The following is a 26,996-nucleotide window of genomic DNA, read 5'->3' as shown; positions in this document are numbered from 1 at the left end:
TGTTGGTTTAAGACTTTCCTTTAAAGTGACCTTTATATAAACTTAACTTTTAGTGTTTATTGTAACTATCTAAGATTTCACTAGCTAAATGAAACGTTTCTGACTAACACTGGTCTGTCTAGAAATTTAATTATATTATTATTTTTGAAGTTGAATAGTTGTGGAAATACCTTCTGAGTGAGTCTCTTATTTTTTTTATTTATTTTGTATGTAATTTAAAGCAACAAAAAACTTTGATGACCAAAGCTACTCTCCCCTGAAATTCTTAATGGTGACTCGTGGATATGTTCATGTCTTTATGGCTTCTCTGCTCTTTACTGAAACAGCAGCCAGCCTATCTTTCCGCCTTTTGGCATTTCATTTGTGGTTAGGCTTGGCAGGTTTGTTGCAAACAAATCTGATTGTTGGTTTTAGATTTCATGCCTCATTGACGCCTTTAGTTATTTGATCCCAAAAGGTGGTGATAACTTCTTATATATGCTGTCACTTATGACTTCCACAATTCTATTCTTCAATCAGAAATCCAATAAGTCAGGGAATTGATTTAATAATAACTAGGACATTTTTTTCCCAACAATGAAAAAGTGGTCACTTTGGTTCCTAGCCAATCTCAGTTTGGATAATTTGATTCCTGTTGGCCTGATTCTTTTCTTTGTTTTCACTTAAGGACCTTTGATTTCACAAAAGCCTCAGCATATTAACATTGAAATGTACAATGTGTTTATTTTTTATATTGTTATGTTCATATAAGGATGAATTTTCAATTCTGTTCTTATTTTTAAGTTATTTTTTTAATTTAATATTTATTTTCTCTGACTATATAGAAAATATATCTCTAATTTTAAAAATGAAAATATACCATTAACAAGACATAAAACTATTGTCATCTCACCAATAATATATTTTAAAAATTCTAATTTTAATTGTCAATGGTATGGTCTTCTTTTTCTTCAGATTTGTAGATATTACATACTGAAAATATTTTAAGAAATGCTTTATTATTAGAGCATAAACTGATAATTTTATTGTCAAAAAGTCTTAAGTTTATATTCTATAAACAAAGATTGCCTTCAAATTTTAAATATTTTTGGAAGCCATCCAGTAAGTTACTAGTTTAAATAGTAGAACAACATGGGTAGGAATTGACATTTCAAGTTTAGAGGATAACATTGGGGGAGTTTTTCCAGAAGTGTAATTATTAGAGATGCACTTGAAAGTACATGTTGTTAAGGTGTGGTGACCCAGCTGAGTGACATCTTCATGAATATTTTTTTTTAAATTAACAATGTAAGTACATATGTGACATGCATAGTTACATATCCTAAAACTTAATATGGCACTGAAATTTTTCTGTTGGTTCATAGTAGATAATTAGTCATGTGAACAGAGATAAAAACCACAGGTTCTATGATTAAACAAGACATTAAATAATTACAGATACATATGGAAACATAAGATTTAAAGATTTGACACTTACTTTAGCATACTGGTCCAGAACAATTTGAGCTGTGGAATCGAAATGTTTGTGTTTGCACCCTGGCATTTCCAGCTGTCTGATTTGGGCAAGTTATTTATGACTAACAAAAACGAAGTAAATCATTGTACCTACTTTGTAGCCTTATGCTCTGCAAATGTCAGTTGCATGATTGTTGTCATTGCTGTTATTGTTATTCTAGTGGTAAAATACATATCTGTTCTCTATGATGGCTTTGCAAAACAATTTTTCCATTACTTATAGTCATTATAAGAGTAGATATTTTCATGGATGTTGAGTGTTTTCAAGGTACATACTCACTTTTTTTTTAGTTATAGGTGGAAACAGTGTCTTTATTTTATATTTATGTGGTGCTGAGGATTGAACCCAGTGCCTCACACATGCTAGGCGAGCGCTCTGCCTCTGAGCCACAATCCCAGCCCCTCACTTTTTTTTAATGGCATACATTTTAACCCTGCCGAACAATATTTATTAAGCATTTATATAAGTAATCATTTATGTGTCTGTCTACTCAAATCTTTTAAACAAGTGTGTGTAAGTTTCAAATACAGTTACAATACAACTTTGTTCATGTACTTTTCTATGGATTTTCATTTAGTGGTTATCGTCTTTTGTTGTTGTTGCCAGAGACTGCTATACCCTTTGTGAGCTTGTTTTTATGTCTTTACATGCTTGCAGAAGTATTTCTTTAGACCAGATGTCTTAGTTTTGCTGGATTATAGGATACAGACATTTAAATTCCAAATTGACAGGGTCAGCAGAATTTTCTTTGAAACATAACTGCACTATTTTTCACTCACCGCTCATTTTCCCCAAACCATTATAAATGTTTGTCTTTTATTATTTGGCCAATTAGGTAAGTAATAGTTGCTTTTCTCATATTAATTTGCATTTTATTTATTAGAGAAGTAAATCAATTTTTAGGTATTTGATTATTTTCATTTTATTTAAATTGTCTCTTTGCTCTTTTTTTCCACGTCTTCCTTTCATTAATTTTTAGAAGCTCTTTATTTGATCTGTTTTATCTTCTCTGTGTGGTTAACATTTTCTCACAACCTTTTTCATTTGCTTATGGTATGTTTTCTTATGTAGATGTTTATATCTTTATACAGTCAGATCTATCAGATGGTTCCTTGGCAGCTTATGAGTTCATATTATTTTTTAAAGGTTTTATTCCCCAAATTATAAAATATCCTTGTTTTTCTAATAATTTTACCCTAATGTCTTTGACACTTAAGTTCATTGTGAGAGAATGATTAAAGTTTGTTTTCCTCTGAATACATAGCCAAACTCCTATAGCTTCTTTTTTAATAGTAACTTCAGAGTTACTATGACTATTTATAATTATTGTTTATATCATGGCCATCATTGAAGACCAATAATTGCCTGCACAATATTAAGCATTTTACATGTGTAATTCTTTCTAAGTCTTGTGATTACCTTTTGAGTTTGGCACAATTGTTATTTTATCTGTTTAATTTGTGGATAAAATTGCAGCATGGAGATACTAATGATTTGAGAGACCATGCAGCTAGAGAGCTGTAGAGTTAGGAGGCAAAACCTCCCATTTCTGGAACTGTTCCTCTAATCACTAACTGTCATGAAAAATTAAATTTAGGTGGGTTCCTTGTGGCTCATACCAGACAGGTTTCAGTATTAACAGTGCCCTGCTCCCTGCCCTAGGCTTCATTCTCCCTCCTGGTCTTGACCCTTCACCTGCGCCCCCTCAGTTCTCCCTCTCCCTGCCTCTATTCTCTCCTGATCTGTAGGGCAAGGGCAATCCTGTCCTCTCTCTCTTGTAGTCATCATTTCTTTGTGAGTACACAGTAACTGATCTGATTTTGACAGAATATAACACGTATGTCATAGAATTCTAGAGCTGAAATCTATTTATTTACCAACCCTAAGAAGAGAGATTGTGAATCTGAACACAAAATTAAGTTGCTTTTCAGGCAACACTAATATTAATATTAGTTGATTAATTGCCATAGCAGGCTGTGTGTCACATTAAAATATTAATAAAATTAAAATTCATAGGATGTTAATGTTACTTTCAAAATTAAATTTTAAATAATGTACATGTAAAATGTTAGGCTCTTCATGAGGAGTGTTTGACATGAAGGTTTTTCCAGTTCTCTGAAGTTTCTTATCTTTAAAAACTAGTGTTTTTTAATCTCTTCAACTTTGTTCTACCCTTCTCCAAGTTCTATCATTTAAAAATATGCCATAGTTAGGGTGTTCTGCTGTTCTCTTGTACTACAGGGTGGCTGTAATGTGATATTAGATGCTGATAATGTGCTCTATATTTCAGAAAAATAGATTTGAATGTTTTCATCATAAAGACAAGATAAATTTTGAGGAGATAGTTCTGCTTACCCTCATGTGAACATTATGCCATGTTTACATATATTGAAACATGACATAGTACCTCGTAAAGATATATAATTTTATGTGACAATTTAAAACATTAAGATAATTAAAATGTAAAAATTTTTTAAATGTGCCATGAACACAGAAAGAGTAAAAGCCAGGGAATATTTTAGCAGAGTTTCTAATAGAAATGTGATTTGAATTTTATCATACTGAATTTTATATAGTTAGTCCATTTATTTTCCAGTGAAAAAACCCCAGTTTAACTCTGTGTGCTCCCAGCCTCAGGCTTTTTCTTACTCTGTTCTCTTGGTTTGGTGTCTCAGTCTTCAGGAACCAGTATTACTGTGGATATTGCTGTGATGGGCGAGGCGCATGGCCTCATTACCGACCTCCTGGCAGACCCTTCTCTGCCCCCAAATGTGTGCACGTCCCTGAGGGCCGTGAGCAACCTGCTCAGCACGCAACTCACCTTCCACGCCATTCACAAGCCCAGGGTGAATCCTGTAGTTTCCTTCAGTGAAAACTACACCTGCTCTGATTCTGAAGAGAGCTCTGAAAAAGACAAGCTGGCTATTCCCAAGGTAGGTACTGAGGACACACCCTTAAAAAGCTTAGCCTTTTTATATTTTAATTGTCTCTTAGGTTTCCCTCACAGTCCCTCCAAACCCATCTGTATATTCATATCAATTACTTCAAGATGATGAGTTGATTCTGGTGGCAAAAATAATAAAACCTTAAACTCGAACACTTCTGTCATAATACTTGATTACTTTCTACAAATAGAAAACTTACCCTTTTTAATTATACTTGTTAAGAGGTTTTTTTGTTTTGTTTTGTTTTGTTTGCTTGTTTGTTTGTTTGATGCTGGGGATTGAAAGCAAGGCCTCATGCATGCTAGGCAAGTGCTCCACAATTGAGCTATACTCTCAGCCCCAGGATTTACTTCTGTGTGCCTGGCTGTGTTGTAGGTGATGAGGATATTGCAATAAAACACAAACAAAATAACAATGAGAAGATAAAAAACAATACCTGCTCTGTTCTCATGTGAATTCTGTTTAAAACACACTGCCTTGTAAAACTGAAGGTTCCTTTGCTCTTTGATTTCTTAGTGAGACATATTTCAAAGTGCCTTTATGAATTTCTCAAACACGTTTTGAACTCAGAATGGTTTTAGTTATTTAAGATTATTAAAGGTATAAGGTGGCCTTACTGATTTATATATACTCAAGAAATGATACAATTTCTTCTTTTTACAAACAGGTTGGATATCCCTTATCCAAAAATCTACCCGAAAATGGTCCAAAATCCAAAACTTTTTGAGCACTAACATGGCACTCAAAAAAGTGCACATATTGGAATATCAGATTTTTGTATTGGTTAGTTTAACTTGTAAAATCGATGCAAGTATTTCACAATACAAAAAAAATCTCCAAAATCTGAAACACTTTGGGTCTCATGCATTTCTAATAAGGTATGCTCATCCCCTCTTAAGATAGGTGTTTTTCAAAAGTAAATAGTACAGGCATGATCCTATGCCTAGTTCAGACCTCAGTATTAGTTAAAATTAAGTTATATTAAAGACAAAATGTCATTGTTTCCATGGCCTCTGGTACATGCAGCATGGTTGGTACTCAGTAGACAAGCAGCTGTGTCCTTGAGCTGGTGGTCAGTCAGTAGCATCCATGTCTGTCATGGAGTCTCTTGGGCCAGGAATGTGATCCTTATAATTTTATCAATTGAGTATTTATAGAGTTTCTTTCAAACATTCAGTTCTCCAAAAAAGATATACCAAAGCACGATATGAAAGTAAAGAAATTGAAAGATTAACTGATTCCTTAGGGTCTCAAAAAAGAGTCGTAATTCAAAACTTGGCAGATGAAAGTGTTTGTCTTTTCCTCCTTAATTATCTTCTTGAATGCATATTTACACCTTTAGGACACATTGGAAACTATTGAGTGCCAGAGTTGTTCTTGAATCCCAATGGGTCACCTACTTTACATCTCAAAAGTTTTGGCACCTTCAGAAGAGCAGAGAGTGTCCTTGTAAACTACAGCTACACAGTTGGTTTACAGGAGTGATTAACCAGAAATAAAAGTGGGTGGAGGATCTGCCTATTAAGCCTGTTACTGAAGTTGCATCGAGAGCACACCTTCACTTTGGTTTCCAAGATTGAGACTCTCTTGAGAGTGCTGGTGCCCATGATGGCAAGCCCAGGCCTTGACCTCAATGCCGATGGCACCAGTTCCACTTAGGATATGTTAGGACCACCAGTGGCACAGAGAAGAAACAGCGGGTTCCCATCAGGGCTTCTATTCAGAGAAGTTGATACTGGTGGATTTACCCCTATCTCTGATGACTCAATCACATTACCATAGGGAAGTGGTGTTTTCTATGAAAGAGTCCATTCTTAGCTCCTATGATTTCTCAAGATAATAAAAACAACCAACAGAACTTGTGTGTATAGACCATTATGTGCAATGATATAAATTAATCCATGTCCCAAACAAGTGACTTTGTGAAAAATACTTCTCATAATAACTAATATAATATGTGTATATAGGTATAGATGTCCTATAATAATGTAACTATAAAATTTCTCCAGAGGTAATTTAGTCTCATTCCTATAATCTATATTTGTATAAGCATTGCAGAGCAGACCCCAAAATGTTATTTTTTAAAAATGCAGTCATTTTGGCCAGAAAGTATTTTATTGAATTTCTGCATATCCCAATTTTATATAGACAATATTGAACCATTGTGGTTTCATCATTAATTCCAATTGAAAATTATTTTCTTCTATTCTGTTACATGAAAGTTAGTGTTACAAATGTGCTTGGCAAATAAAATCAATACGTATTCCTTCCTAGCGCCTCAGAAGAAGTTTGCCCCCTGGTTTGTTGAGACGAGTTTCATCAACTTGGACAACCACCACTTCGGCCACAGGTCTGCCCACCTTGGAGCCTGCCCCGGTTCGGAGGGACCGTAGTTCCAGCATCAAGCCTCATGATGCACCTTCTCCCAGGTTAGTCAATGCTCCTGCTGGTTTCATGTCTTTTAGAGAATGTTCTTAACCAAAAGGAATTATAACTTATGAGAGAAGGGAAGCCTAAGTAATTATAGTTGGTTATAGACCAGCATTATCAGTGGAAACATTGTGTAACTTAAATCAGATAATTAGGCTTAAATTTTGTTGTGGGACTTCAAGTATAAGAAGAAAGTGTGCCCTGAGATGATCCCTGCAGTTGTGACCTTGAATGGAAAGGGTTGAGTCCAGGAGTAAAATGTAGGACAATAAAAGGTACACAGAGATGCATACATCAAAATTACCTAACCTGCTGGGACTGTTGGTGCACAACTGTAATCTCAGTTGTTCAAGAGGCTGAGGAAGGAGAATCGCAAGTTTGAGATCAGCCTGAGAAACTTAGCAAGACCCTATATAAAAATTTTTTTAAAAATTATAAAAGGGCTGAAGCTCCCCTGGATTCATTCCCTGGTACTGCCAAAACAAAAACAAAAGCAAAAAACTAGGCTGACATTTGCAAGTCATTGTTAGAGTCCCCTATCTCATCAGCAACTGTCCTATCTCTGTAGGAAAGGCAGAAAGGTAGATCACCATTCTAAGACCACCATTCTGTTCAAACATTTGGTAATTTAAACATTTTTGTTTATGTGTGTACAGTATTGGGAATTGAACCCAGGGCCTCGTGAATGCTAGGCAAATTCTCTACTGCTGAACTGCATCACCAGTAGTAATTCACTACAGAGCAACTTTATTTCGTAAACTAATTCCCATTTTACAAAATGACTATTTAGCTTTTTGTCACTGTGATAAAATATCTAAACAATCAACTTATTAATTTAAAAGGTTTATTTTTACTCACAGTTTCAGGGCACACACCCAGTGATCTAACTTCTTTCCACCAGGCTCTACCTCCTAAAGTTTCTACCACATCTCATGGACTGGTGACCAAGACTTTAATGCATAGGCCTTTAGGGGAAATTCAGGATTCAAACTGTAGCAGTGACTTAAAAGCCAGAAATAGTAAAGCTAAAGAAAAGATAATATTATGATCATAGAATGAATTTCTAAGAAAACATCTACCAAAAGAAGTCCTTTTACAGGAAGCTATTATGTTTGTTCTTTTCTAATTTGAAGAAAAATAGCATTCTTTATATGAATTCAATAATTCTGAGAACATATGCCATATGATTTCAGGATTTTGAAAGATATATGTCAGTTGACCTAATGAATGAAAAAAATCCATATCCATTGAATTATATAATAGCAATACTAATAGTAAATTTCTCCTTATCTTAGTCTCTAATATAAATAAAGTATCATGCTGACATTGGCAGAGAAATTGAAATGTTCCATCTAATAAGAATTTAAAGACTGCTCTATGTGTGTAATAAGAATTGTAATGCATTCTACTGTCATATATAAATTTAAAAAATTAAATACTGCTAACTTTTCTTGCTTTCTTGATTAAAGATGTTTAATTGGTTTCTTTCATATAAACGTTTGTGTTTTAGTAAACCAATAGAATCAGAAACAAACTCAAATGATTCTTTCATATATCTGTGTAATTTCACTATGTCTTCTTACCTGGAATTTTGTAAACTTATAAATGCCACCATGGGAGAAAGTTACTCACCATTCCAGGAACACTTTTTAATGGTTGAAATGAGAAGTCATTGCTAATATTTTTCTTTAAAATGTTGGCCATTTTCAATTTCTATAGCATCATATATTAAAAAATGATAGCGCAGAGTATTATAGTTAAATATTGCATAATAAAATGAATTATGTCCTCAGTGTACATCATTACTTATTTTACCAATGCATTTTAGTAAGTTCTCTGTGAGGGTATAGTTAATTTCCATAGAATGACATGCCTTCTCAAATGTCTTCTTTCCTTCTGTTATTCTTTGTTATTTTTTGTCAAATTTCATTTCCCCCATTCTTTTCTTCAAGTCAATTATATGAAATTGGAGGCTGAAATTGAAATCATCATAAGGAAGAGGGTTCCAAGAAAAGTTATGAGCTTAATTCCCAAAGATCCTGTCATTTTGCCTCATAAAATAAATATGCAGACTCAAATATTTGTAAAAGAGATAAGAAATAGCTTATCCCACTCAATCTCTTTCCCCTAAAAATAGTTATAGATGTCTTCTTGGGTATAGTTTTTCCCACTGTCTAAGCTACTACCTCTAAATTTCACTATCCTGTTAAAAACTCCTGATTTAAAATTTGAAAATGATACGACTTTTTTTCACTATTATGAACACGTGAAATTGATCCTGACAGTATTTAGCCCTTTAAAGAAAAATCACATATAAGTTAATGGCCATAGTACCACCATTAAATACAACTGGTTTGAGTCATTAATTAAAAGTCATGATTAAAACCCCCTTCACCTAGGAAAACTGTTAGTCATACTGCTGATTGATTTCAAAACTGGTTTGAGTTTTAGCCCTGAAGTTTCTTCCCTTTTAGCTTTTTATTTATTTATTTCTACATTTGACCTTTCATTGGAACTCTTTGAGAACTTCAGTGATCCAAATAAGAAAGTGAGAAGTAAAAATTAAAAACAGTTCACAACTTACATGACTTTAAGTATGCAGCTGGATAGGTTCCTCTTGGGAAATTCTAGACACAGTCTGGTAGAGAGGACCATGGGCTGAAGGTCAGAAGGATCTGGACCATGCAGACACGTGTGTTCCAAGAGGCCATGAGCCTCCGTTCCCTCTGAGAGGAGTCATTACAGAAGGAGACTGTAGCACAATTGCAGGGATAGACTCGATGGAGGAATACAAGTACGTGGTTTAAAAGTGTAGACTTAGAGAAGTAGAAAATGCTGACTTAAATCATGTTCTAAATTATTCCAAGTTGACCTTGAAACTGGCCTCTGTCTACTAGGGAAAAAAGGAGCAATTTACTTGACAGTAGACTGTTACCCAGTAGGAGTTTTCATACTGGACTTGTTAGAACTGGAGGTATAAAAATTTACTTTTGTGAAAGAGGGTTGCAATCTTCCATAATAGCCATAGATTATTTTCCTCGCTGTGTTACCATGAGAAAACCACATGAAGATTTCCCTAAGCTGTTTCATCTGCAGAATCCAAATTGTTCTTTTGTCATGAGATCTAAACTGGAATCAAGAATTGAGGATCAAAATAGGAGAATGGGGGTCAGAAAGACGGTGGAAAGAGATGGACATCATTACCCTAGTATATGTATGAAAACATGAATGGTGTGACTCTACTTTGTGTACAGCCAGAGACATGAAAAATTGTGCTCTATTTGCGTAATGTGAATTGAATTGCATTCTGCTGTCATATATAACTAATTAGAATAAATAAAATTAAAAAATTAAAAAGAAGAAGTGTGAAGGTCAATGAAAAGCTGAAAATTGCTGTGCAGCCCAGATCACACAAAGCAATGTATGAAAGTGCCTGTAAGCTGTCATACATTTATATAAAGAGTATATGTAGATTTAATCTAATTTAGTAATATTATAAATTAATATATATTATATTAAAATGAGATAGCACTGGCTGGGATTTTATTTATCTTGACTTCATTACATCTCTACACATTAAGGTTACTGTACTATTGTGCCTTTCAGGCTTTTCAAAAAAACATTTTAAATATTTTTATTTGGGAAAAGCCACAGTAATAGATAGTTTTTGAGCTAACCTTCATCAGACACCATTGAAATATTAGAAATGATAGTAAGGTCTTATATTTTAAAAGTTCACATAGAAGAGTGATCATTTATTCATTATATTGTGGACTAAGAAATGAAAATATTTAGGCTACATATACATAGCACAAAATTTATTCACAGTAAATCTTATCAGTTAATCCAGCAAAAGAAACTAGTACCATAAGAAAACAGTTGGCTAGTTCTCTGCCTCACACCCTGGTTTTCTTTGATTTATTATTTACACAATTCAAACCATTTGTGAAAGACTTAGGATGAGATTTCTAAGAAGGACCTGAAACAAATATTTTACATGCTTTCTTTAATTATATTGGATAATTTGCTTAAGTTCATTCTGCATTTTGGATATCTCCTTTATGATAATATATGGTTGACCATTATTAGAAGTAAAGAGAAAAGTTGAAGTACCTGGGTCAATAGTTGAAGAAAATTTCTCCAAATATAAAGAGAGGGAAAAATGAAATATACCATGAGTGTCAATGCATCAGATTGCCCTCAACACAAATTACAAATGTCACTAATTATCCAGTTTACTGATAATGCAAGGATCCAGGCAGTAGCATATATAGCATTCTTCCCTTTGAGAGACCTGAGACTGTTCTTGTATTGCCTAAGTGTCCCTTTTATTCCATATTAGCTTTTGTTCTGGTTTGGATTAACATGCAGGATTCTAAGCAAGGGAAGCATAATGTTGCTTGTCCACTATAACCGCTTTGGCTATAGACTCCTTAAGATTATACTGCATTAATTATTCAGCTATACAACAATCTCTCTATATAGATGACTCCAAAGTTCTACCAATTTCATGTTTACTTACAGTAAGCCATCAGGAACGATCAGCCATATCCTGCCCACAGTGCCAAACTAAACTCAGCTAAAGATCAAATTGTCACATAATATTCATGCAGATTAAAGATTTTTACCAAATTAACAAGTATATATGAACTCGATAAATAGGAATGTTATCTCTTCTCTTACTTTAAATGGTATGCTTCATGAATCACTGATGTATCCCCTTCAAGATACTAAGCTCAGATAACCTGTTTTGTCATTTGAAAGTAAAGTTATTCTTCCAGTGAGCCTGGGCCCATATCCAGATTGATAAGTCTATTATGAAAATTATGGTTTTGTTCTGGTAAGATTTGCCCAATAGTTGAGTAATTTATTCATTAGTGGTAAATTCTGTCTTTACAGTGCTATTAATTCAGATTCTTGGAATAACCCAGTGATGATGACCCTCACCAAAAGCAGATCCTTCACTTCATCCTATGCTGTTTCTGCAGCTAACCACGTAAAGGCTAAAAAGCCAAATCGACCAGGTTAGTAACTTATGAGGAAAAGAGTTTATACTCTAAATGCTCTGTCATGGAGTGACCAAGCTTTGAGTACATAAAAATATTATGAAGGGAAACTAAACTCAGATGTCTTTGGTTCAACTACTCTGTAAATTTCAATAACGGATTATTTATTTAAATTTCCACTTCATGTAATCATACAGATTCTTCAAGGTTGCTGTACCAGATTTTCTATCTTGAACTTATTTAGTAGGAAATCAGATCACCACTAAGGATAATTTCTTGAGCACCACCTTTTAAATGTCAGTTTTACTTTTAGCGTCTGTTAAACATAGATTACTTTTCAGGAATGTGCTGTATGTGTATTTGAGGAAATGCTTCATTTGCTATACATGAGCTATGACAAGGAATTTAGATATCACAATTAAGAATAATAGAGTTATAGGTAAGAAAATGAAATGAATTGGGGAAAGATTATCTTTTGGCAGAGCACTGAGCTATATCCTCAGTTCTTTTTTATTATGAGACAGGATCTCCCTAAGTTGCTGAGGGTCTTGCTAAATTGCTGAGGCTGCCCATGAACTTGTGATCCTTCTCCTTCAGCCTCCCAAGTTGATGGGATTACAGGCGTGCACTACTGAGCCCTGCAGGTTACCTCATTTGACTGGAGTGTGTGCTAGTCTGTCTCTGAATTGCTCTTTTCCTAGAATCCCAGATTCTAGGTGTATTTACTAGGGTGTTTACTCTGACATCGTCCTCTTATAGAATAACTAACTCGTAAGTTTTTACTGCTCCGTAGAAAACTTTAACAAGATTTTAGTTACTTCCTGCTTGGTTTCTTAATTTTTTCTTGAGCAGCTAAAGAATTCACCAAATGGTTCAAGGGAAAACTCTCCTTTCTTACTGGGATAGTAGACATTCAAATTATGACTGCCATGGGGGCCCCACTCTCCCAATATTTTATGTTGTCACCCTCATTTCTGCTAAAAGCTCTGCTGGCTTCCTTCCCTAATGTCTTCATGCCTCTGCCTACATTCTTAGTCTGTCTTGTTTTTTTGACACCAATTTTATTTTGATTTTACATTTTTTTTGTATAATCGTTTTTGACTAAATGTGCAGAATAAAAATTAAATACTCTGATAATTACAGACATAGATATTAAATGTGAGTAAATGTTCTTTTTAGCAAAAGAGAGACCCAAACAATTGCATCACATGAAGTCCAATTCTATCACTGTTAATTTATTCAGAGGAATTATTGGCCACATTTGCAAAGATTTTTTTTACTATAATTATTATTGCATGTTAGTTGAATAGATTAATGACTTTGTGACTTTTCTATACATGCATACATTATGTTTTGATCATATCTACCCCTCCCACTAGTACTCTCCCATACTTTCCCCTCTCTTTGTCTTGGTTCCCTTTCCCTTCTCTTTAAAGTCTCTGTTGTACTTTCATGTCATTTTTATTCTTTCCACATGAGAGAAAACATGCAGGACTTGTCTTTATGTGTCCAGCTCATTTTGCTTAACATGATGTGCTCTAGTTTCATCCATTCTCCAGCAAATCACCTGATTTCATCCTTCTTTATAGCTGAGTGATTCCACATTGTGTATATATACATACCATATTTTCCTTATCTGTTCATCTGTTAATGGCTACCTAGGCTGATTCTATAACTTGACTGTTGTGAATAGTGCTGCAACACACATAAGTGTGCAGGTATGTCTTCAGTACACTGACTTCATTCCCTTCAGGTATACACCCAGGAGTGGTATAGCTCTATGATATAGTAGTTCTCATTTTAGATTTTTGAGGACTCTTCATACTGTTTTGCATAGTGGCTGTACTAGTTTCTATTCCCACAAACAGAGTATAAAGTTTCCTTTTTCCTTACATCCTCACCAGCGTTGTTTATTTTTTGTTCTTTTGATAGTTTGCCATTCTGACTGAAATGAGATGGAATCTCAATGAAACATTGATTTGCATTTCCCTGACAACTAAACGCGTTAAACATTTCCCCTATATTTATTGGACAGTTGTGCTTCTTTTTTTTTTTAATGAGTGCATTTTAATTATACAGAATAATGAGTTTCATTGTGGCATATTCATACATGCAAATAACATACTTTGATCATATCCACCCCCAGTACCTCCCTTCCCTTACTCTTTCTGATCCCCTTCCTCTTCTGTAGTAGTCTCCCTGCTACTCTTGTATCTTTATTTTTTTTTTTTAACCTCAGTTCCACATATGAGGGAAAATAGGCAATATTTGTCTTTCTGTTTCCGCCTCATTTTGCCTAGCTCTATGATCTTCAGTTCTATCCATTTTCCTACAAATAATGTGACTTTGTTTTTCTTCATAGCTGAATAATACTTCTTTGTGTATGTTTACCACATTGTCTTTACCACACTCTTCTGTTGATGGGCACCTAGGCTGATTCCATAACTTGGCTTTTGTGATTAGTGCTGCAATAAACATGGGCTGCAGAAATCTCTATACTATACTGACTTTAATTCCTTCTGATATATACCAAGGAGTGGTATTCCTAGATCATATGGTATTTCTATTTTTATTTGTTTTTTGAGAAACCTCTACATTGATTTTCATAATGGCTATAACAACTCACTTTCCCACCAATGGTCTATGACGGTTCCTTTTCCCCTGCAACTTCACCAGCCTTATTATTTTGTTACTCTTGATGATAGCCATTCTGACTGGGATGAGATGGAATCTCTGTGTAGTTTTAATTTGTATTTCCCTGATGGCTGAAGAAGTTGAACATTTTTTCCTATATTTATTAGCTATTTGAACTTCTTTTGAGAAGTGTCCTTTCAAAACTTTTGCCCATTTTTTTGATTGGACCACTTGAACTTTTGTGGTTAAGCTTTTTGAGTTCTTTATATATTCTAGATATTAATCCTTTGTCAAATGAAGAGCTATCAGATTTTTTCCCATTTTGCATATTGGGACAACTTCTGTTGATTGTTTCCTTTGCTGTTCAGAAGTCTTTAATTTGTTATAATAAAGTTGTCAATTCTTGCTATTTCCTGAGCTATAGGAGTTCTAGATAGGAAATTATTGCCTGTACCAATATCTTGAATTCCTCTGTTTTCCTCTTGTTATTTCAAACTTTCAGGTTTTACATTAAGATCTTCGTTCCATTGAGCTAATGTTTGTACAGGTTAAGAGATAGGGGTCTAATTTCTGTCCTCTCCATCAATATCTAGTTTTCCCAACACCACTTTTTCAAGAGTCTGTTTTTCCTCCATCATTTGTCTTTGGCACCTTTGTTGAGAATCTTATGGTTGTAGATACATGGGTTTATATTTTGAAATCAGGTATTGTGATGCCAGAAGCATTGCAATATTTGGCATATTTTTGTGCTTCGAAGTGAATTTTAGGATTGTTTTTTCTAGCTCTGTGAAGAATGTCATTGTCATTGGTATTTTGATGGGATTGCATTGCATCTCTAGATCCCTTCAGGTAGTTTAGCCATTTTAACAATATTGATTCTCTCAATCCATGAACATGGAAAAGTCTTTCCATCTTCTAGCTTAATTTCTTTCTTCAGTGTTTTATAATTTTCCTTATAGAGGTCTTTAACCTCCGTGTCTAGGTTTATTCTTAGCTATTTTATTTTTCATTTTGAAGCTGTTGTGAATCGGACTTTTTGTTTTTTGTTTTTTTCTTTCTCAATGAGTTTATTGTTGGGGTATTAAGAAACCTCAGATAAGAAGCTGTGCTATGTGTCAAAATGCATTCTAATGTCATGTAAAACTAACTAGAACAAATTTTAAAAATACCAAAAAAAAAAGCTATTCATTTTTGTATGTTGATTTTGTATCCTGAAACTTTGTTGGCTGTTCTTCAGTTCTGAGGGTTTTTTTTTTTTTTTTTTTTTTTTATTCTTTGGGGTTTGCTAGGTATAGAATCATATCATCTGCAAACAGTCATAATTTGACTTCCTCCTCTACTATTTGTTTCTCCTTTATTTCTTTCTCTTGTCTCATTGCTGAAGTTTCCAGTAACATTTGAAAGAGTGCTGAGAGTGTTCACCCTTATCTTGTTCCTGCTTTTAGAGAAAATGTTTTTAATTTTCTCCATTTAGTTTGATATTAACAATGGGTTTGTCTTATATGGACTTTATTATATTGAGGTGTAATTCTTCTATACCTTGTTTATTCAGGATTTTATCATGAAGGGCTGTTGGATTTTGTTGAAGGCATTTTGTGTGTCTATTGAGATGTATTTTGTGCTTGATTTTGTTTATGTGGTATATTACATTGGTTGATGTGCATATGTTGAACCAACCTTGCATCCCTGGAATGAACCCCACTTGATTGTCATATAGTGTTTAATTCGATTTGCAAGTATTTTATTGAGAATTTTTGCATGTGTATTTATTAAGGATGTTGTTTGGTAATTTTCTTTTTTTTTTTGTGGTATCTTTATCAGGTTTAAGTGGAAGGGTACTATTGGCTTCATGGGATGAGTTTGGATAAGTTCCTTCCTATTTTTATTTATTTATTTATTTATTTATTTTGCAATAGTTTAAGGAACATTGTTATAAGTTCTTTAAATGTCTGATAAAATTTAGCTGAGATTGTATCTGCTCCTGGGCATTTTTTTGTTGGGAGACTTTTTATTATTGCTTTAATAATAACACTTCTTATTGAACTATTTAAGATTTTTTTGTTTGGTTGGTTGTTTGTTTTAATATTCTCTTGGGTTTGGTTTTCCTGGTACATAATGTACCTAGAAATTTGTCCATTTCTTCTAGACTTTCCAGTTTATTGACATATAATTTTCTAAAGAATTTCCTAGTATCTTATGAATTTCAGTGATATCTGTTGTTAAAATCCCCTTTTTAACCTCTCATCTTACTTACTCGAGTCTTCTCTCTCTTTGGTAGTTTGGCTAAGGGTTTGTCAATTTCACTTATTTTTAAACTCATTGTTTCACTGATTCTTTGTATTGTCCTTTTAGTCTCTATTTCATTTATTTCTGCTCTGATCTTTATTATTTCTTTCCTTCCACTGACTTGGGGTTTGGATTGTTCTTGTTTCTCTGATTTTGAGGTGTATCCTTAGGTAATTTATGTTACATCTCTGTTTTCCTTTCATTAATGATATTTGATTCTTTTCTAATTCTCCTTGACTTATCTATCCTTCTAGTGAGATTTAATCTTCTCATGCTCCTGTAGTTTTACTTATCTTTTTCTTTTATATGTAGGATTCCTTTAAGTATTTGCAATGCTAGTTTTGTGGTCATAAATACCTTTAGTTTATGTTTATCTTGGAACATAAACTAAAATGCTGCTTTCACTGTACTGGTTCTGGTTATGTTGTTTCCATTTTTTTGATTCTAGGAATTTTTTTGTTTTGTTTTTTGGCAGTGCTGGGGATTGAACCCAGGGTCTTGTGCATGCAAGGCAAGCACTCTACCAACTGAGCTATATCCCCAGCCCCCTTGATTCTAGGAATTTTTAAAATTTCTTCCATGAACGACTGTTCATTCAAAATTGGGATTTTTTTTTTATTCTCCATGTATTTTATATTTTGTTCTTGTGAATTTCTTCTTTCATTCCATTGTGATCTGGTAAGATGCAAGAAATTTTTTCAATAGTTTTCTATTTGTTAAGACTTGCCTTATGTGTCCAATTGGGAAAAGTTCTATGAGTTGACAAAAAGAATGTGCCTTCTGCCAGTATTGGTTGGAATATTCTGTGGATGTCTATTAAGTCCATGTGATCTGTAATGTAACCTGACTCTGATGTGTGTTTGTTGACTCTTTGTTTGGATGATCTATGAAAGTTGGGTATTGAAGTTGCCCACTATTATCATATTGAGGCCAAGCTCTCCCTTTGTGTCCTGTAGCATTTGTTTTGTGAAATTAGGTGCTCTTATGTTCAGTACATATTATGTATTTTTACAATTGTTAGATTTTCTTGATGACAGTCCCATTTAGGAGTAGATAGTGTCCTCTTTTTGCTCTTCTGACTAAACTTGGCTTGAAGTCGATTTTGTATGTAAGTACAGCTACTACTGCTTGCTTTCAAGTTTCATTTGCTTGAAATGTAATTCTATGTCCTTTCACTTTCAATCTGTTGTATGTCTTTGTCAGTGACGTAGGTTTCTTACAGGCAAATATTTGTTGAATCTTATTTTTTTAATCTATTCAGTCAGTCTGAGTCATTATTGGAAACTCAAGACCATTTATATTCAGGATTATTATTAAAAGGAATGTTCTAGTTTCTATCATTTTGTTGTTTTCCTTCTGTTGTTTCAAATAATCTGTTTGCTTCCCCTGACCCCCTTTGCCTTAGAGGCTTTTTTTTCTGCATTAATGATATTTGATTCTTTTCTAATTCTCCTTGGCTTATCTACCCTTCTAGTGAGATTTATTCTTTCTCATGATCTTGTGGTTTACTTATCTTTTTCTTTTGTATGTAGGATTACCTTAAGTATTTGTAGCAATGCTAGTTTTGTGGTCATAAATTCCTTTATGTTTACCTTGGAAGGTTTTTATTTCTTCTTTCATTCTGAAGAATAACTTTGCTGAATATAGTAATCTAGGTTGGCTAGTTTTTTTGTTTTGTTTTGTTTTCCAGAACTTGACATATATCATTCCATGCCCTCCTAACCTTTAGAGTTTCTGTTGAGAAATCTCATATTTTTCTGATGGCTTATCTTTATAAGTGACTTGGCACTTCTCTCTTGTAGTTTTTAACAGTACTCCTTTGTTCTGCACTTTTGGCAGTTTAACTATAATATGATGTGGAAAGGTTTTTTCCCTAGTCATTTATGTTTGAGGTTCTAAATGCCTCTGTTCCTGAATATCCATTTCTTTATTAGGATTTGGGAATTTTTCTGCTATTGTTTCATTGAATATGTTTTCTAGGCCCTTAGTTTATAGCTAATCTTCCTTTTTTTCCCCCCAGTTTGTTTGGTCTTTTAATATTGCCCCATATATATTTATGTTCCATTCATTATATCTTTTTTTTTCCTTTATTATTGTCTATATGTATTACTTCATCAGTTTTGTCTTCAAGCCATGATTTTTTTTCTTCCTTTTGATCTAGTTTATTAGTGATCCTTTGAATTGAGTTTTTTTTTTTTAATTTTTTTTAAGTTGTAGATGGACACAATACCTTTATTTTATTTATTTATTTTTATATGGTACTGACGATTGAACCCAGTGCCTCACACATGCTAGGCAAATGCTCTGTCACTGAGCTACAACCCCAGTCCTGAATTGAGGTTTTTATGTGACTTACTGAGCTTTTTATTTCCAAGATTAGTGTTTGCAAAATGTCTATTTCTATATTGAGTCACTCTTTCATTGCCTACATTTTCTTCCTTAATTCATTGAGCTTTTTATTTTTACCATATTTGAAATGATTGATCATTTTTGAAATCATTCTTTTAAATTCTTTGCTGATCATTTTATTCACTTCAAATACCTTTGGAATCAATTATTGGAGAGTTAAGAACTTTCAGTCGAATCATTTTTCATATTTCTTTTGTTGCTGTGTCGAAATTTGTGCATCTGTTAGGATGGATATCTCTTTCACTTTTGTGTGAGAATTTTCTGAGTGAGCCATGTTCTCTTCAAGATGTGCCCTAGGTTATTGGTTTGTTGTGTGGTACTGAGGTTAATTGCGAATGAACTTTGTAGTGCTGTTCTCTTTGGTTCCTTTGACTGTAATTAATAGGTTTCAAAACTTTGCATACTATGTCAAAACCTGAGTGTCCCACTTTGTTTATAGGAATTTCAAGAGTGGAATCCTCTGGTAGATCAGGCAAGTGTATTGAAGACAGCAGAGTATGTGGCGTACACCCTCTGTAGTTACTCCTATAGTCTTGTCATAAGTGTGCAGTCAACATCAAAGACAAATAGATACATATGTACATATACAACTGAATACCTTTCCTAAAAGGGTCACTTGTCTTCTCTAACTTTTTTGTCTTCTCTAACTACCTTTCAGGAAAGGTAGTCAGTTTTAGTGAAAACTTGTTGGTATAGAATCACAGCACTGTGGAATATTTTCTGCAGCATCCTAAAAGGATAGCCAACTTAACCTTGTGTGCCTGACAAATCTGAGAGAAGTAAAGACATTCTGAGAAAAGTAAAAAGTTTAACACCTATCAAATTTTCACTAAAGATATTTATGATAGACATATTGTAAAATGAAAAATATTAGAGAGAAAGTCTGAGAGCTAATAAAAATGGTGATTTGAAAACCATGGGTCAATCCAAACAAACCTGATATGCATAAATATTGTTTCTAGACTTGTGGTAGTTTTTTTTTTTTAATCTTAAGGACAGAATTAAAATATAGGACAATAACAATATGTAACTCAAGGATGAACTGTGAATTTCAGTGTTCTGTGTTCTTGTGTAGGTTAGGAAGGGGTTTAGAGAAGGAAAGTGAGGCAGATAATGGTCAAGTAATTTGCCTAAGACCATATGTTCAGTCTTCAATCCTTTCTTTTGTCCTAGTGATTTCATATTAGAAAGAAAACTTAAAAACAATTGATGTCATTTAAAATAAGGATTTTGTGGTTCTTTTTTTTTTCTGAATACAGATAATAAAGGATTTGGTTTCTTTTCTCTGTTTCTTCAGTTAGGTAATAAAATAAAAAATATCAACTAGCCCAGTGTGATGAAAAGAAGAAGCTGAAAAGCCTGGTTAGAGCAGACACTGGAAAATAACAGAGCAAAGGATAAAGCATACTCTATCCTTTACTCCTGCTCCCCAAATGGAGAAGAAGGGACACAGTGTAAAAGGAAAAATAATGCCCACGTCATGTACCATAAGGACTGAGGTAGAAGCAAAAGCCTCACCATAGCCAGAGTCTCCCTTCTTTCTTGCCATCAAGGGCATAAGGATCTCCCTTGGGATTACTTTGAAGGGGACTTTGCATTGTGGTGTTTTTAGCACAGAGCCATGTGTTTATCAAATAACCTTGCATCCCATGTGCACTGAATTCAATTTTTAAAAAAATCCCTGAAAGTCTGCCAAAAGGTAGAAAAACATCTATCAAGAATCAGTGCTGGAACAAGGTTGCAATTTTCCCGGGTCAGGTGGGTCCTTCTGATTTGAAACCCCTGTGTCCTAGCATGAACAGCATGCCTGGGTTGAGGGTGGTCAGGAGGAGTGCTGTGCTTGATGTGGTTTACTAGGATGTCACCTGGTTTTCAATGAACTATGTGGAAAGAGGCTGGGGAAAGCCCCTCATGGGGCAAAGAGTATAAGCAAATGTAATTCAATGATGTGTGAAGAGAGTTTGAGGAGGAAGTGTTAGAGCAATGGGCAATGAGGTGGGGAGGGAAAGCAAGCATGAAGTAAAACACAAGCAAGCTAAAAGATAAATGACCTGTTTTCAGAAGGGCTTAATGAATCTGTTCTTTGCACAAATCAAGTAAACAATATGTCCTCTAGCTCAGTCAATCAATGTTAATTTTAAGTAGCTGAAACACAAGAAATTATTATGCAGTCACTAATATAAAATAAATGGATGAAATCACAGAGGAGTCCTTTGATTAAAGCATAAAGCAGGAGATTTAAATGCAATTTGCATTTTCAATCTTGCTCCTCTTCTGTGAATCACTGACAATGGGAAGCTACCATGACGTCATTCTGCTTTTCAAATTCCTCTAATCCGTAGTTGCTGCATCTTTCAAGTTTGACCTGTCATAATGAGTGCAGATATCTCTACACCGGTAGAGAAGACCAAGTTTTTCCTACAAAAATTTTGAAATAAAGGAAACAATTCTTTAGTTACATTTTGTGTTTTGGAAAAATATTAGGACTGGTCATTTCCTGTAGGCATGGAAAAGAGGCATGGATTTATCAGACAGGCTGGTTCCTTTCTTGTTCAATTAAACTGAGAGAGTTTTGTAGCACAAAACAGATGGATTCACTTAAAGAATTCCCCTGCGGTACTGTTTATCTTCTCCCTTTGATTACCCACAGTTCCTTATGTCTTGACCACATTTTCACATGCTCTCAATAGCAAGGAATTAAAGACTCACTCAAAGGAGTAACTATTTTAGACAATTTTTGTTGTTGTAGTTTTAAATTTTCTGTTTTAAGATAATTTTTTAAGTATTTCACATTAGGAAAATTTATATCATTCAAAGGCTTACATTTCAGAAGCTATGCCTTTTACTCCTGGAGTTTCTAAGAGTGATATAAAAGATGAAGAAAAATATATTTGAGAGAATGCACTTCACAAATGTTTGTATCTGTGTGAATGTGCAACATACAATTAAATGAGACCTAGAGGGGTTATGATATCCCTGTAACTTTAGACATGATTACATTTGAATTATCTTAGGAAATCTGTTTTCAAAGATTTGCAAAAGAAGGTTATTTCTCCCATTTCCTGAGAGAATCCCCTTCCCGTGTCAAAAATCATTTATTTATTCTTTTCTAGAAAGAAAAAAATTTTAGCAATCACAGGTTAAACATTCCTAATGTAACAATCCAAATTGGAGCATTTTAGATTTTGAATTTTTGGATTAGAGATACTCACCTGGTAACATCCATGTAAATATTCAAAAATCCCCCAAATTCTGAAATCCAAAACACTTCTTCTAGTCCTAGCATTTTAGGTAAGGGATACTTGATGTGTATGTACATTTCTCTTTGGGGGTGGGGGGTGGGTGGGTGTATATTTTTTCCTGTGGAATTCCTAATCCTCTGGGTTTTTAAAATTTTAAGTAAATTTTATACCTTTATCTTTTCACCTACAAAATAAAATATCCTTGCTCCTTAGGGTTGTTGCCAAGACCCATGCTTTTAAAAGAGTTCAAAACATGTTAACTAAAGTACTATAAAAGTAAATTTGTTCTCCTCTGTTACAGATTTATTTAAGATTTCATCCCAGGAGTCTTAAAGTCTGCTTATTGGTTTAAATTTAGTTAAGTTCTAAGGTCCAAGAACCTTAATGGTTATATGAATTTTAAATGTGTATTTAAGAGTGAAATGTATGTGTCTGAGTCCGTCAGCTGGCAACTTCTAAAAATTAGCAAAGAAAAAAAAAATCACCATTCACATAAATTGCCTTCTGAAAAGCCATGTGTGGAGACATAAATGGAGAATGGTCCCATGGGCTTTGAACTGCCATTCTGGGGCATGGGGTGTAGGAGTGGTAGAGAATTGTGCCCAAACTCATAATTTGCTATCAAAATAATTAAGTGGCTGCCTAAAGAAGGTCTATCAGGAGTTTATTTTTTTAAGACATAGCAAATTAAAACACTGCCAGGGCCCTGCCCAACCCCCACCAGGCATGCAGAGCAGCCCCTCTGTGTTCATGTTCCCTGCCCCTTTTCTTCCTTTGTGCTAAGCTGACAGCCTCTGCCCTCCCCCTGATGAGTCCCTCTTTCTGGAACATGCTTTCCCCACACTCCCGTCTGAATATCTTCCTTACTTCAGCAGGCCTGTGTTTAGATTTTATGACCCACAGAGGTCTTTTCAGACTGTCTTCTCTAAAGAGCATTTCTCTCCTCTGTTCTCTACCCTCTATATTGCTGGTTCTTCATATCACTTGAAATTACATCCTTTTCCTTTTCTTTCTTGTTTATTGATTTTTTATTTTGTTGTTTCTGCGTCCCTGGATAGTGGGAGCTCCATGAGAGCAGGGGCTTCATTTTCTACCACTGTATCCTTGGAACAGGACACATAATAGGTATTTGTTAAGTGAGTGAATTGTTGAGATGCTTATTCAGTGCAGAGACCTTGGTAACCTTTATATATCACCATACCAGGATTTAGCTCCTTTATGGTTACATGGCTTTTCTAAGATTATCTGTATTTTCTGTCTTAGTCCTCCGCGTAGTATAAATCAGACCACCCTTTTTCAACCTTTCTTTCTTTTTTTTTTTTTTTTTATCAGAGCCCACTTGTATGTACATTTGTAAATATGATAATGTGATATGTCAGTGGAGAAATGGAAAGTTTGGTGATTTAGAGCTTGGTGAAAAATATATTTCCTTTATTTCATAAATTTAAAATTTAACAATCATATTAGAATATTAAAAATTGAGTTTATTCTGGAGTTTTCATACAAAAACCTTTCTCTTTTTTTTCTTTTAATTTATAACCATTAATTATTTCATAGCACTCTGACAAACTCACTGGCAGTAAATGATGATATATTTGTTGGGAAGTTCTGAGTTAAAAATTTAATGAATTTTCTTTCAATTCAGGAATCCATGAAGCATTAAGGTCCTGAGGTCAGTCAGTATCTTTGCTAAAATAGCTAAATCTTACTAGTTGAACTAGGAATCAGAATATAAACTATCAACCAAGTCACAAAAATCAGTACAAATGCTGGTAAGTGGATGGTGGATTTTTATTCTCCTTTGGATGGTTACAGATAGAAGCCTGAGCTAATAAAATGAACCACATTTTACTCAGAATAGCTGGGCTCACAGCATATCTCTACTTCCTAGAACTGTGACCCTGACAAGGCTTTTTAACCTCTTTTGGTCTAAGAGGTTTCACTTGTTCAGGATCAATGCAAAAGTTTGATAAGAATGAAGAATGGAAATAAATGTTAAGCAGAGGACTAGGAGGTTCCCCACACTTGAGCAAAGGAAAAATGAGATTTTTCATCTTTTAAAACAAAACAGAAAAATAATAGTGCCAAGAAGAAATATAAAAATAAATTGCAAAAACACTTCAGCAAGCTTAATATTCCTTTCAGTGGAGCAGAAAACCATTGGGTGTGACAAATCAAACTTTTGAGGGAACTGGATCTTGGAAACAAACCCTGTTCTAAGCCAGCTGCCAGTTAACCCCACACACACATGACGTAAAGTCCGTGGCTGTAAATTTCCCTGGAGCAGTGAGAAATAGAGAACAACTCAGGATGATTCCATTTCATGCCCCCTAGAGCAGGATGTTCAGCCATAAAAATCACGAAAAGCAGTAAGCACGTAGTCCTCTGGAAGGTACATGTTTGGTGTTTTGGTTTTTTCTTTTCAATTCCAAGCATAGGCCACCTTCTCTGTGTTCAGAGAGAGCAGCTTCAAAAAATATCCTCCTCCTCCAGCATCAATGCTTGCAAATCCAAGCCAGCATCCTGGAAAATTCTCAAAATCTAGAGAAAACACATGAGTGTGTGTGTCAGACACTCACATTTGAAATCTATGATTTAGGTCTAGTGTTTGATATGAAATGGGTCACATTAGATGTTTAAATGTTTTCTTCAAGAATTATTTTAATCAAAGCACTATTTCACATAAAAAGTTGCTGTTTTGCTGAAAATACAAATGGTTAATAAGGTTAATTGCTTCTCAGAAAATTTATCTCCTTTATTTTCAGAATTGCATGCCTAGCACACTGAGCTTAATGTTGAAAACAATAGTAAATCTGTCCCGGCTAAAAGCTTCTCAGCCTAAGAGAAAGCAAACAAACACAGGAGAAAAGTGTAACGGTTGTTTTCAAGTCAAAATGACAAGAAACAAAAATGGGAGGAAAAATATCCTTCTGTCCTGAAGTTACTCCAGGACACCAAGGCTTTAGCTGGACTTGCCAACATTGCCACCAATTTTTCATGATGATTCATTACTCTCATTTCATGCTGTGGAGACACCCCAACCACACACACTGTCTCCAGATGGTGGCATGGGGAGACCAACTCAGTGGCCTGAGTTTACACGTGGCTGTTTTGAGTTTACTGGAGCAGGGTGAAGTGCAACAGTTGCACATTTGCATTTCAAAGACATTTGTTTAGTGACTTAATAACTTTCTTTCTCAGGTGCCCTCGCTAAAATTTCACCTCTTTCATCGCCCTGCTCCTCGCCTCTCCAAGGGACTCCAGCCAGCAGCCCTGTCAGCAAAATTTCCACAGTGCAGTTTCCAGAATCTGCTGACACAACTGCCAAACAAGGGCCAAGTTCTCACAGGGCCTTAACCTGTACTCAGAGTGCCCCTGACCTGTCCCCTCAGGTCCTGACTCCACCTGTTATATGTAGCAGGTAAGGATTTTGTGGTGTTAACTGAAGTCCAATAATAAAATCAATGACAGTTTTCCTCCTCAGAATGCCACCTATCTATACAGTTTGGTGAAGGTTTGCCGAAAGAACAAGAAAGTGTAGGATGATATGATTTGTATTTAATAGACATGAAGAGAAACTGAATGTTTCAGTGATTTTCTATTAATAGAAAGCTTAGACTCCATGCACTCCACACAGTTAATCTTTGGAGATGTCTCCAAATAATCTGTTGTTATTTTGTTACAAATAATAATGATTACAAAAATCATAATAATTCTGTTACCAAATAATAATAATTTTGTCTGCAATTGATGGAGCATGCATAAAATATTTAATTGAAAAATTACACCAGCTAATCTGATATCATCTGACACTGGGTTGAAATGTGTTTTACTTGTTCTCATGGGAGTACTTTACATTGATATTAAAGATATTTTGTCTGCAGTTTGCATTTCTGATTTTAGCACTTTAAAAATGCATCAATAGTGTATGGAAAATTACGACTAGACACTAATAGTTCTCTGAGTGCTATTAAGCAATTGTTTGTACCACTCTGTCTTGTTGAAAAAGAATCATAAAAGATTATTTAGTAGAGGATAAGAAAAGAGAGTCTAACATGGCCAAAGTAATTACTTTATCAACATTATTACTAAGAAATTAATCCTACTGATTAATATATTTTTATTGTTCTTCATTAATAGCTTCAACTTCAATAATTGGTCTTAAATCATTAAATATTTTTTAAATATAAAATAGTTGAGTCTTTAAGTGTAATCATAAGGATGCCTTCATCAAAAATGATACTTCTAAGGTTAATGAGGAGAACAATTTGAATAAATTCGTAACATGTTGGTTTTCAAGTAGCAAATATTGGCTCATAGACCCAGATTTTATCAGTATATTCCATCTTAAGAACTAGCAACTGATAAGAAGTTTCACAAGTTCCATTTTCTAGATTTTGTTCATAAACTCTGTGACTTAGTCAGTTTCCATCTCTATGACAGAATACCTAACATAAATTAACTTAAAGGAGGAAAAGTTTAGTTTGGATCACAGTTTCAGAAGTTTTGTTCAACGATTGCTTGACTT

At 34.3% G+C, this 26,996-nt stretch overlaps 1 protein-coding gene across 1 annotated transcript in view; it reads left to right on the top strand.

Moving 5' to 3' along the window:
- Positions 1-26,996, top strand: part of Pde3a (phosphodiesterase 3A) — a 318,404-nt gene that overhangs the window by 252,744 nt on the left and 38,664 nt on the right. Inside the window, exons 3-6 of the mRNA XM_027934262.3 lie at positions 4,192-4,449; positions 6,736-6,890; positions 11,791-11,915; positions 25,670-25,889. Coding sequence (XP_027790063.2) covers positions 4,192-4,449; positions 6,736-6,890; positions 11,791-11,915; positions 25,670-25,889 — 758 coding nt within the window. The remainder of the gene's footprint in view (positions 1-4,191; positions 4,450-6,735; positions 6,891-11,790; positions 11,916-25,669; positions 25,890-26,996) is intronic.

This window comes from Marmota flaviventris, chromosome 3, assembly GCF_047511675.1.
Source record: "Marmota flaviventris isolate mMarFla1 chromosome 3, mMarFla1.hap1, whole genome shotgun sequence".
In the NCBI taxonomy this organism is placed as follows: domain Eukaryota; kingdom Metazoa; phylum Chordata; class Mammalia; order Rodentia; family Sciuridae; genus Marmota; species Marmota flaviventris.
Note: the sequence above shows the minus strand (reverse complement) of the source record. Positions and strands in the feature narration are given on the sequence as shown.